At 42.8% G+C, this 12422-nt stretch overlaps 1 protein-coding gene across 2 annotated transcripts in view; it reads right to left on the reverse strand.

Moving 5' to 3' along the window:
• Positions 1–1739: 1739 nt before the first annotated feature.
• LOC143808569 (ribonuclease H1-like) overlaps positions 1740–12422 on the reverse strand; it is a 37179-nt gene continuing 26496 nt past the window's right edge. For both annotated transcript variants that reach the window (XM_077291380.1, XM_077291381.1), the window contains exons 5-9: positions 11939–12038; positions 3366–3420; positions 2350–2434; positions 2131–2255; positions 1740–2020 (exon numbers count right to left, since the gene is read on the reverse strand). In XM_077291380.1, coding sequence (XP_077147495.1) covers positions 1919–2020; positions 2131–2255; positions 2350–2434; positions 3366–3420; positions 11939–12038 — 467 coding nt within the window. In that variant the 3' untranslated portion in view covers positions 1740–1918. The remainder of the gene's footprint in view (positions 2021–2130; positions 2256–2349; positions 2435–3365; positions 3421–11938; positions 12039–12422) is intronic.

Below are 12422 nucleotides of genomic sequence, written 5' to 3' on the forward strand. Positions count from 1 at the left end.
CAGGATCGGTAGCGGCGGGGAGCTTGTGAGTGCATTTTGTATCACATGTTTTGCAGAGCGGAGTAGTGTGTCTGCTCGGTAATGCAGCCTGACAGGAGGTACATGAGGTGAAAAAACACTGTGCTTTGGTGGCCTTTTTAGAAGCCTTAGGTAGGGACATGCTGTACATTTATCTCAACAGTCTATACTGCAGGGAAGACTAACAAGTGCAGCACAGAGAATGCTTTACTTCAAGGGAGATTGTAGCAGAGCCCTTTGTGGTAAGAGACAGGGAGTGGCCTGGGGAAGGTGTGAAGAACCTTACCCTGGTCCTGTGCCCCAAGAAGGCCTAGTCGCCTATTGGTTGGCACGCAGTCCTGTCCTCCTGTGATGCTAACTCCGTCTAAGATGGCTGCCGAGAGTGGAAAGGCGCTTCTCTTGGAGAACGAGAAGTGCCTGGATGGTGGGCGGTACCGCCGCCGCACGCTTGTGGGCGGAGCTATCAGTTTGCGGCCTAGCAGAGGCCGAGGCCAGGGACTAAATTAGCTGCGCCTGGCCGAGGAACACAACCGGGCCCGCGACACGCTAACGAAATCACCCCCCCGGATCCCCAACTTACTGCAGAGCCTGGGTGGAGGAAAGGCCTTGCTTGCAGGTATGATGTGGATGATGCAGGAACCCGCTTATCCACCGTCCCTTTCTATGGGGGAGGTGGAGAGGGACCGTCCAGCTCCATGCAGAGCCGCTGTTGTATCAGTGGTGGTGGAGTGGGAGCAGCACGGACACCATAGGAGCTTCTCTGCAGCCTAAGGATTCACATCCGTAGGATGGAAAAGGGCTGTGTCCGGCTGTAGCCTGGCTCAGAAGGAGGTACATGGAGGAGACACTCCATGTTCCCGTCTGTTGCTGGGAGACCGGTGCCCTGAAGGGAACCGCCGCCCTTAGGACAGCTCAGGCCTGACTTGCGTTGCAGGAGAGGATACGGGAAGGCGACACTTCCCGTGCTCGCCTGTTATTGATTGGGGGAGATCAGCCCCTTGAAAGGGTCCATTGCCCCCTTGAAAGGGTTTATCGCCCCTTCCTTGTAGAAAAAAAGATTAAAAATGAAAAAAGAATAAATCCTACGCACACTAAGCTTGAACTGGTTTTCTCTAGAGCCAGTGGGTGGTGTATACTGCAGAGGAGGAGCTAACCTTTTTTGTATTCACTTAGTGTCAGCCTCCTAGTGGCAGCAGCATTCACCCACGGTCCTGTGTCCCCCAATGTGGCGAAGGAAAAACATTATATTAGACTAAAGTTGAATGACTGAGTCAGGTTTTTAGCTGCACGGACCTAAATGTTTATTCCGTTTCCTGAGAAGGATTGGACATTTTGAACATAAATGTCGGATCCTTCTGTTTCCCAGGAAATGAGCCATTGGCAGTGTTGTCTGACTGCCACTTACCCCACTCTCCATACATACCACATACAGGCTCCGAACTGAGCAGACATGTATGGTGGGGTGGGAAGAGAGAGGGTGGCCAAAAGAGTGTTCGATCAAAAGCTATACAATACATATGGCCGCCTTTAGAGCCAATCGGTAAGAAAGCCATGACAAGAAGAAAGAACAGATTTCAGTTTTATCCCAGTCTTAATGTCAACCTCTACTGGAAAAGTTTCAGGGGGAAAAGAAATTAAATAAATTGAGCTTTGTAGTAAAATTACTAAATCAGAAAACAGAAGACCTGATTATCCAGTATCCATGAAAAAGAGTCTTAGAAGCCATTTTGTTCCTGGCGTTACCAGGAAAAACTTTATTAAAAAGAAGAAAAAAAAAAGTGCAAAATAAAACCTGTGCATTTTTTCCATCACCAGCAATGGTGTGGCCTCACATCCACACACATTGTAGATGACTAGATGAGGCCTCGGTGCTAAATGTCCATCCATTGTGTCCCTATCTTTACAAGTCACCGGTATCTAGCGCGGGCTTCAGCGCTCCTTCTCTGGCGAGTTTATCAGCTTCTTCATTTCCTCCAAATCCAGCGTGGCCGGGAACGTGCATCTGAAGTGACATTATAAAGAGACACAGAAATTACAACTGGGAACATCTGAGGCTCAAGATGGAAAGTCAACAGGCTACTGTGTGTACAGTGTTTTATCAGTCATACTCACCCATTTCACATCCAACCCCTGCGTGAGCCCGTCTAGCTTTTCAAAGTCTTTCCTATTTATCACCTCTTTCCCCGTGCTCATCTTCCAATCTTTCAGCTTCCAGGAATGGATCCACTTAGTGATGCCTAATAAAAGCACAGATATGAAGAAGGCACTCATACTTTATACATTGGGGCAGAGGGAGGAGAACACCAAGTCTGTAGAGCGCACCAGTATTACCATTTATTGTGTGCATACTGTCCGTGTATAGGACGAGGTTGGTGATATTCTGACTTTTGGCTTGCTCTAATGCTTTACAAGCAGCCTGAAAATAAAGAGAGAAGGGCGGTATTATACTTCTATCCACAATGCAACGATTGCCGTATAAAATTTCCCCATCAGTAGTAAAGAACAATGTATACTACCAGGTACAACCTGTATAGGATTATAGGCTTTTCCATCTGCTCTACGGATACATCTATAACATCGATGCTCACACTGCTACCAATCATGCCATATACCACTGCAGCCACTCTGATTAAAGGAAATCTGGCAGCAAAGCAAAAAAACAAAACGTTTACCTGCAGTCATAGTGGTAATCTGCAGTTAAATACAGCTTTAGGCCATATTCAGACAAGTATATGAAAAATTATCTAATTTTCATTTGTATTCCATCAGAATGTTGACCCTAAGATCTGCTTTTATAAATCAGTGTATCAGTTTATAAATCAAGTGCTGATCACACTCTACAGCTCTCATCTCACAATGTGACAGTGCTGTGAGAGGAGAGCTGTTGTGTGTGAACAGCGGTCATCACAGAGTGCTCTGCAACTGTCCCAGGTACCAGGACAGTATTCCCTGATGACTGGCATAGATGTACAGCAGCAATTGTAATAATACACAGCTCTGCTCTCCTCCCCCAGCACAGTAATGGCTGGCAGCTAAATCCTAGTGTGACCTGGTTAGACAGGAGTCTTACCATAATCACACAAAGAAAGCCGGTTTTGACATTCTCTGGAGGCGTTTTGTTTTTACCTCTGCATGACGTTGACTAATCATACCACAGATGAAGCTCTGTACGTTTTAATTCAGATCTTTAGCCATTTCACCATGATGTGGCCAGTTTAGTATGTAAAATATGGTGAAAGGTGCTCTCTAACTAGCTTTAACCCGAGCAGCATAAAGATTTACAGACCCGAAAATGTGATTTAAGATGCAGAAATTCACTGTAGGATTTAATGCATGGCTTTAAGTACCTGTATTTCAGCTCGCTGATTAGTCTGCCTTCCTTCAAGTCTTTCTGCCACATTCCTGTTGACAGAAAAATCAGAATATGATTAGGATGTTACACACAAATGGACTTGTATAAGTGACTCTTATAGGGAAAAAAACACCACATGATCTACGGTTTCTGCTGGGGAAGTACCTGATGGGCAGCTATTTTGTTGAAGTACAGGACTGTGCTGAAACCAAAGTGTGGCACCCACCTATACGCCATTACCCATTTAGAGGAACAGGTTTTTGAGGATTTTTTTGCACTTATTTCCTCAAGTTCTTACAAAAGCGATAACCAAAAGCCATATTTTTCCACTGACAAAAAAGTATGAGGACTTGTTTTTTTGCAGAACGAGCATACCATATATTGTTTAAATGTTGTCACTTATTTTCATTATGGTTCATCATTGTATAGGATTTTTTTAATTATGTATTTTTTGCTTGCTCATCTATACTCATAAGAAAAATAATTTAAAAAAACTATGAGGCTACATGCATTTGTATTGGGCTTCTTTTCCCATCATTGTGCCCTTTATGTGACCCCACTGCCTTCTTTTTGGGTATAATGGGGTGTTTTTTGTGGCATTTGCTATACATTGTTGTACAAAATAGTTGTAATTTTGTATCAATATTAGTCATATTTTTGAACATTGCATTTTCATTTTTTTTTTCTTAAAGTGAATTATAGGTTAATCTAGGAGTCTTTTGAAAATTGACAGTATTTTATTGATTGCAAAGTACTGCAGTGCGCAGGTGCCGGTAAAGGTCAGAGAGGCCCTGCAGTACTTTGCTCTGCCCTCAACAGGGCAGACAAAGTACACCTGCGCCGGAGCCGCAGCGTGAAGACAAGAAGAGGACGTCATCGTAAGAAGATGGGAGGCCCCGGACCAGACCGCGACGCCCATCGGACCGGACCGCCCTTGGGCGAGTATAAGCTAACCTCTCTTTCTCATCTTTCAGGATACATCGGGGGCTTATCTACAGCATTACAGAATGCTGTAGATAAGCCCCTGATGCCGGTGGACTTAGCTCACCTTCGATTTTGGGGGTGACAGGTTCCCTTTAAGTTATGAAAAAAATATTCAAAATATTAGGAAACTATTTTTAACCCCTTCACGACATGCGCCGTACGTGTCCCCCCTTTTTAGGTGGGCTCCGGTGATGAGCCCACATATTTTCCAGCATATGTCCGCTGTTTTGAACAGCTGACATGTGCCTCTAACAGCTGTGGGTGGAATCGCGATCCACCCACGGCTGTTAGCTTGTTAATTGCCGCTGTCAATCTCTGACAACGGCATTTAAGTCACGCTTCTAGGAACGCGCCGGAAATCCCGCCCATCGGTGACCCTGTCACATGATCGTGGGTCACCGATGGGTTGGCAGGTCTCCAGCAGATCTCTATGGTTGTCACCGCTGGATTACTATGAGCGCTGCACAGTGGTCGGCGTTCAAAGCAAGTGAGCATTTCTGCTACACACAGGTGATCGAATCATCGCCTGTTTGTAGCAGAGGCAATCTGACAACTAGTCACCCCCTGACGAAGGAATCTTTCCGAAACGCACGTCGGGGTGTGCGCAATATCGGGACTTGGCATCCTAAAAAGTTATTTTACCCTTATTTCTCATTCCTCTTGATTTTTTTGCACTGGGCACTTTATGTGTGGCATTGTATGTCTTTAGATTACCTGGAATATATTGCACTTAATTTGATCTCATCCGTTATGTGTCTTCTCTTGCCAACTTGGTCACATTAATTATTGCACTATGCACTTTAAGCACAGCAATAAATCTTGTTTTTTATTATATTTTTTGCACACTAATTGTTTGCACTTGGGGGCGTTCCCCCTCTATGCATTTGGTAGAAAAAAGCAAAATTCTATGTATCGACTGTATATCGCATAGACAAAACCACTGTATAAATATCTGACAAAGCAAAAAATGTGGAAATATAAAACGTAACTTTTATTGTAACTAAAGCCACTAAAACAATACACCCAAGTAAATAAAAAAGGGGGGGGTCTCAGACTATTGGTATGATGACCATAGAGACCAATTAACCCCTAACAGGATCGTATGATGCCACCTGGTTGTAGGTGAAATCAATAAGACTAGGTCATAACCAGTGTAAGAGCTGAAATGAAAAAAACATACAGCACAGTATACCTAGTTACATGTAGAAACAACAATTAACCAGCAGTGGAAGCATATATTATAATCAATACCACTGGTGGCTATATACATAAAAAAAAGGAACAGTCTCACCAGTTCCAATGTATGGGCACAAGGAGTATCGGATGTCCGCTGGTCAGGGGATAATCCGGAAAAGAGGGACGACAGACCCTATGTCAGTCCCTATGGGGCTATCAATCAGCTATCCCCAAAACTCCTGCCCTTACAAGGGCAGTCCACAGCTACCCCTGTATAAACATGCCCTGCACTCTCCCTATGTTGTTCGTCCCGACGCGTTTCCTCTAAGCCGATTCCTCAGGGGACATGCTTGTGCGTAGAGATAAAGTGCCTACGTGCTAATGAAGAGGGACATGAAATATCCTGCCACCCTCTATGCTGTCCTGCAGAGAGTGGCAACAAAGGGCTTGTATATAAGTAATAAAACAGGAAGTAGAAAAAAACTCTAATTAGCCACTTCCCTATGGGTACCCATGTGGCCACATGGAGGTAACCATGGCAATACAGAAGACCTAAACCATAGTCATATAAAGGACTTACTGATTTGTGGCATGCTGCTGTATACAACATCCACGTGGCTGCAACATGACCGGTGAGCTGGCTGTGTAGATGACGTCACACGCCGAGGGCCAGACTGACCAATCACCAGCTAAGCGGTGTAAAACACTTACTGCCTTGCGTGCGAGTGCCCGCATCTCATACCTGCTAGTAATGGAGACGCTGCGCTGTGTACACATAGCGTACCTAAGACTTCCTGTAACAAACACCGGAAGTGAGTGTTACCCAGCAACGCCAGAACACAAAGCCGCTGTATACAACGTCCACGTGGCTGCAACATGACCGGTACACTGGCGGTGTAGATGACATCACACGCCGAGGGCCGGACTGATAACCGGCTAAGAAGTGTGAAACACTTCCTGCCTTACGTGCGAGTGCCCACATCTCATACCTGTTAGTAATAGAGACGCTGCACTGTGAACATACAGCGTCCCTAAAACTTCCTGTAACAGACACAGGAAGTGAATGTTACCTAGCGACGCTAGAACACAAGGCTGTATTGCGTGCGTGTGCCAGCATTATTATCAAATAGTAAAAACGCCACCTAAAAAAATCACTATAAATACTACCTGTTAAGAGCGATAGCTCCGGATGTAAGTATAGATATGTGGCAAAATGTGCTAGGTAATTTACCCAGAGTGTCATGCTGGGTAAAATAAGATAAATGCTATTGGCACCAATAATACTGACTACTAAGTGTGCTCACTAGAAAGGTAAATAAGAGTCATATATAACAGGAACCACATAAGGAGCCTGCACGCAATATTAAAAAACACACACAAACAGCAGGAACACATGCAGTTCAAGGTTCAATGTAAAAAATAATTGCCATGGCTATATAGTAACCCATAGATAAAGCCACATAACAACGGTACCCAAACGAAATACGTATATAATGTAAGAATATGAGTTGTTACTCATGAGAATCCCATAACGTAATTGGGTGAGAAATATTAGGATTTAGGCGTGATGTAGTAACACTATCTGTGTCACACCAAGAGAAGGACTACAGGCATAGGCTAAGGAGGACATTCAAATAAAGCAACTATAGTTAATTTTGTCATTGAGGCCATATGGGCTCACTGTGTTCAAATAAAACGTCCACTTTGCTTCACGTTGTAACAACATTTGATCCCAATTGCCTCCCCGTATTGGTTTATTAACCTTTTCGATGGCCATAAAATTAAGATGTTTGGTATGGCCATTATGCATGGTATTTACATGTCGAGAGACAGAAGTATCTCTACTATGCTCCACATCACCAATATGTTCAAGAACTCTTCTTTTAAACTCTCTGATGGTCTTACCGACATATTCAATACCACAGGTACAAGATATCTTATAGACAACCCCCTTGGTACTACAGTTCATAAATTGGTTGATTTTATAGCTCTTGCCGGTAACATTACTGACAAATTGTTTGCCCGTACCAATATACTGACAGGCCGTGCAATGACCACATCTGTAACAGCCTGTTACATCACTTCTGAGCCAAGTCTCATTGGCAGGGCTTACAAAATGGCTATGCACCAGTCTGTCGTTAAGTGAACGAGCCTTTCTGTAAGTAATGGCAGGGGTATCACTAAGATAATTTGAAATGTCCGAGTCCATTTGTAAAATGGACCAGTGTTTTTTTATGATTTCTCTTACATATGTAGCCCCATTATCAAAGGTGGTGATAAAACGTATAAATTCATTATCCTGTGTCTTAGTGGTGGGATTCAGGAGTGCTGTTCTATCTCTACCCCTCGCTTCATGATAGGCTTTCTTTAAGACTGTGGAGGGATATCCTCTTTCTTGAAAACTGTTTCTTAATTCTTTTGCATGGACCTCAAAAGTTGCAGCATCCGAACAGTTCCTACGGATCCTGAGGTACTGTCCCTTAGGGATCCCTCTTTTTAGATGATCTGGATGATGGCTGTTCCAGTGAAGTAGGGCATTTGTGGCTGTGGGTTTTTTGTAGTTAGATGTACCCAGACTACCATCAGCCCCTTTCGTGATTAAAATGTCAAGAAAGGGTAATGAGGAGAGTTCGATCACAGATGTAAAAAACAGGCCAATGTCATTATGGTTGAGTCCATCTACAAAGCTCTTGAAATCAGAAATAGAGCCCGTCCAGATCAAAAAGACATCATCTATGTATCGTGTCCAAATGTCCGGGACACGACACATAGACGAGTCACTCCCCATTTCATCACTCCAAACCACCGTCTCCTCCCACCAGCCGAGGAAGAGGTTGGCATAGGCCGGGGCACAGGGGCTGCCCATGGCCGTCCCCCTCAGCTGGTGGAAGATCCTACGGTCAAATGTGAAGACATTATGTGTCAAACAGAACCTAAGAAGTTTTAAGATGAAATGATTATGGTCCTGAAACTGACATCCTCTCATTTGTAAAAAGAAATTCACCGCCTCCAAACCCTTGTCATGGGGGATGGAGGAGTAAAGGGCCTCCACATCTATACTGGCCAAATATGCATTTGGTTCAACAGTAAGGCCTTCCAGCCGTCGGAGTAGGTCAGGTGTGTCCTTAACAAAGGATTGTAGAGCAGCCACAAATGGACTCAATACCCGGTCTAAGTAAATTCCTGCATTTTGGCATAAACTGCCTACCCCAGACACAATGGGCCTGCCTTTTAATGGGTTAAGGCCCTTGTGTACCTTGGGGAGGCAGTAAAAAGTGGCCGTGACCGGGTGGCAAGGAAACATAAAGTCAAATTCAGTTTTGCTTATAACTCCATTCTCCAATCCCTCTTGTAAAATAAGACGGAGTTCCTCACGATATTCCGTACTGGGATCACGTGTAAGAATCTCGTAGGACTGAGCATCAGAGAGAATAAGTTCACATATTTGCTGATAATGGGTCCTGTCAAGGATGACCACATTGCCGCCCTTGTCTGAGGGCTTGATGACGATGGAGTCATCACATTCAAGACGCTTAATAGCTTCTATCTCATTTTTTGTACAGTTAAACTTACATGACACTTGAGAATGTGACAAATTTACCAAGTCCGATGTAACGAGGTTAGAGAAAATATCAATGGCTGAGAGGTCACCTGTTGGAGGAGGCATCTTATGACTTTTCTCTTTTAATTCTGTAAAGGGGCCGATGCCTGATAAATTAGGATCACTCTCACCAATACTATGTAACAATCTTACGTCCGTTAGCATATCCATTGGAATACCAAGTTCAGAGCAGGTGCGAGATTCCTGTTTATGAAAATATTTTTTCCATCTCACTTTACGTAAGAAAAGATTAAGATCCTTTACAGTTCTGAAGAGATCGAAATCACTGTTTGGAACGAAAGAAAGGCCTCTCTTCAACACTGATACTTCATCAGCATCAATGTCTCTAGCCGAGAGATTGATTATCTGAATGTTTTTGTCAGTGGCCAAACCAGAATCAGCGATGGAAACAGTTGAGGAATATGCCTTTAGGGTTATTTTCTCACTTGAAGTGGTCTGTTTCTTAGGGTGTAAACCTGATCTAAAAAACCCCCACCAGGATTGCTGTCTGATCTGTCAGAGTGACCTTTCGACCCTCGGCCCCTCCCTCTCCCCCGATTTCTGCCCTTATTGGGTTTAATCCTATTATCGGGCTCTGAGAAATCAGTGTCTGTTGAAGATAATTCAGTATCGCGGTCAGGAGGGGTAGTTCTAGGGGTCAATACAAGATAGGCTTTGTTGTCCTTAAAATCTTGTGTGTCTCGCATATATTGGCGGTGTTTCCTCTCCTTAAGATGATATTGGAAACGTTCGATATGAGTCTGCAATTTGGTCTCTTTTGTTGCGAAGTCAGTTTCTGTTGAGAACTTTTTAGTTATCTCTATCTGCTCCCTAAGTTTGTCATTTAGCGCAGAAAGAGACAACTTTTCTTCCTCAAGTAACAACTGCATAAACCGGAGAGAACTCTCTGTTGCCTCTCTCTCCCACTTGTGTGTAAATGTAGGACTTTTGTGTCGATTACCTGCTGACAGGTTAATACGCAAACCTCGTGGGACAATCCTGGCCCTCAAGTAGCTTTCCAAGCTTTGGACCTCCCACCAAGAGGTGATTTGGTCCCGATAAATTTGCTGTAATTCTTTGAAGGCTACATTGTAGGTAGGAAGATACTTTTTTTGTACAAATGTCTGCTCTGAGAACACCTCCTTAGCCTCTGTCAACCAACTGTCAGTGTTGAGGCCCACAGACAAGAAGCCAGCCATATCCTAAACAATAAACTAGAAAAAAGCAAAATTCTATGTATCGACTGTATATCGCATAGACAAAACCACTGTATAAATATCTGACAAAGCAAAAAATGTGGAAATATAAAACGTAACTTTTATTGTAACTAAAGCCACTAAAACAATACACCCAAGTAAATAAAAAAGGGGGGGGTCTCAGACTATTGGTATGATGACCATAGAGACCAATTAACCCCTAACAGGATCGTATGATGCCACCTGGTTGTAGGTGAAATCAATAAGACTAGGTCATAACCAGTGTAAGAGCTGAAATGAAAAAAACATACAGCACAGTATACCTAGTTACATGTAGAAACAACAATTAACCAGCAGTGGAAGCATATATTATAATCAATACCACTGGTGGCTATATACATAAAAAAAAGGAACAGTCTCACCAGTTCCAATGTATGGGCACAAGGAGTATCGGATGTCCGCTGGTCAGGGGATAATCCGGAAAAGAGGGACGACAGACCCTATGTCAGTCCCTATGGGGCTATCAATCAGCTATCCCCAAAACTCCTGCCCTTACAAGGGCAGTCCACAGCTACCCCTGTATAAACATGCCCTGCACTCTCCCTATGTTGTTCGTCCCGACGCGTTTCCTCTAAGCCGATTCCTCAGGGGACATGCTTGTGCGTAGAGATAAAGTGCCTACGTGCTAATGAAGAGGGACATGAAATATCCTGCCACCCTCTATGCTGTCCTGCAGAGAGTGGCAACAAGGGGCTTGTATATAAGTAATAAAACAGGAAGTAGAAAAAAACTCTAATTAGCCACTTCCCTATGGGTACCCATGTGGCCACATGGAGGTAACCATGGCAATACAGAAGACCTAAACCATAGTCATATAAAGGACTTACTGATTTGTGGCATGCTGCTGTATACAACATCCACGTGGCTGCAACATGACCGGTGAGCTGGCTGTGTAGATGACGTCACACGCCGAGGGCCAGACTGACCAATCACCAGCTAAGCGGTGTAAAACACTATGCATTTGGACACATTCTTTAGGTTATATTATTATTTGCTTTTTAAATCAGAGAAATTTTGGATGTTTTTTTATGTATTTATTCATCATTTTTTAATCATTCATAGTTGGTATTTTTCTTTTATTAGGGTCTGCCATTTTTAATATTTTTATATATATATATATATATATATATATATATATATATATATATATATATATATATATATATATATATATATAGATTTATTCTTGTGTTTTTTGACCTGACATGTGCACATTGTCTTTTCTGTACTACTTTTGCCACTATGGTCTAATAAAGATATATTTTTTATAGATTATTTCCTGTCTGGAATTTCTTGGCTATCCAATGTTTTAGGTGGTTTTGGTTGGTTTCTTTATTCTGAGTGGTATTCCCTCTTTCTTCCTCACAGAGCACCGGGGCCATTCATTATATACAGTAGATACGTGTGTATATATATTTGTATGAGTGTATAGGACCGTAAGGTGTTCTGTGGTTCTGATCCAAGGCTAGGCTTTGCAGAGACTGGTTCACAAAATCTGAGGATCCCAGGAGTCAGACCCACAAGCACATGAGAAATTCTAACTTTACTTACAATGGATGGTTTGGACCCCAATAAACGCCAATCCCAGCTCGTGCTTTTAATCTTCCATTACGGGAGCAACAACCATCGGTGTACACAACTGTGGAATCTCCTGGAATAGGAAATAGAATGACAATTATACAGGGTCATTCCATATCAAGTGATCCAAATATGAATATTTTTTTTACCTGACGTCTTTAGATTTTTTTTTATTTTTTGTTTTTATGAAGTAAAACTTTAGATAATTACAAATTAAAAGTTTAGATTTTTTTTCTTCATCAGTTAATTTTTTACAGATTTTTAAAGTTTTGAAAAAGCGCTGATTTTGGCCTGGTATGGCTTTACATTTTTTATCATATCTCGGGCTAGAATTAAGATATAGAGGTGGGAGAGGCATCATTTTTCTCAGAACGGTACCGGCTTTCATTTGGTATGTCACAAGACTATGTTTCTTTATATTTTGTTTTAGTGAAATCAAATTAAACATTTTGATGCG

This window comes from Ranitomeya variabilis, chromosome 2 (assembly GCF_051348905.1).
Source record: "Ranitomeya variabilis isolate aRanVar5 chromosome 2, aRanVar5.hap1, whole genome shotgun sequence".
NCBI classification, from domain to species: Eukaryota; Metazoa; Chordata; class Amphibia; order Anura; family Dendrobatidae; genus Ranitomeya; species Ranitomeya variabilis.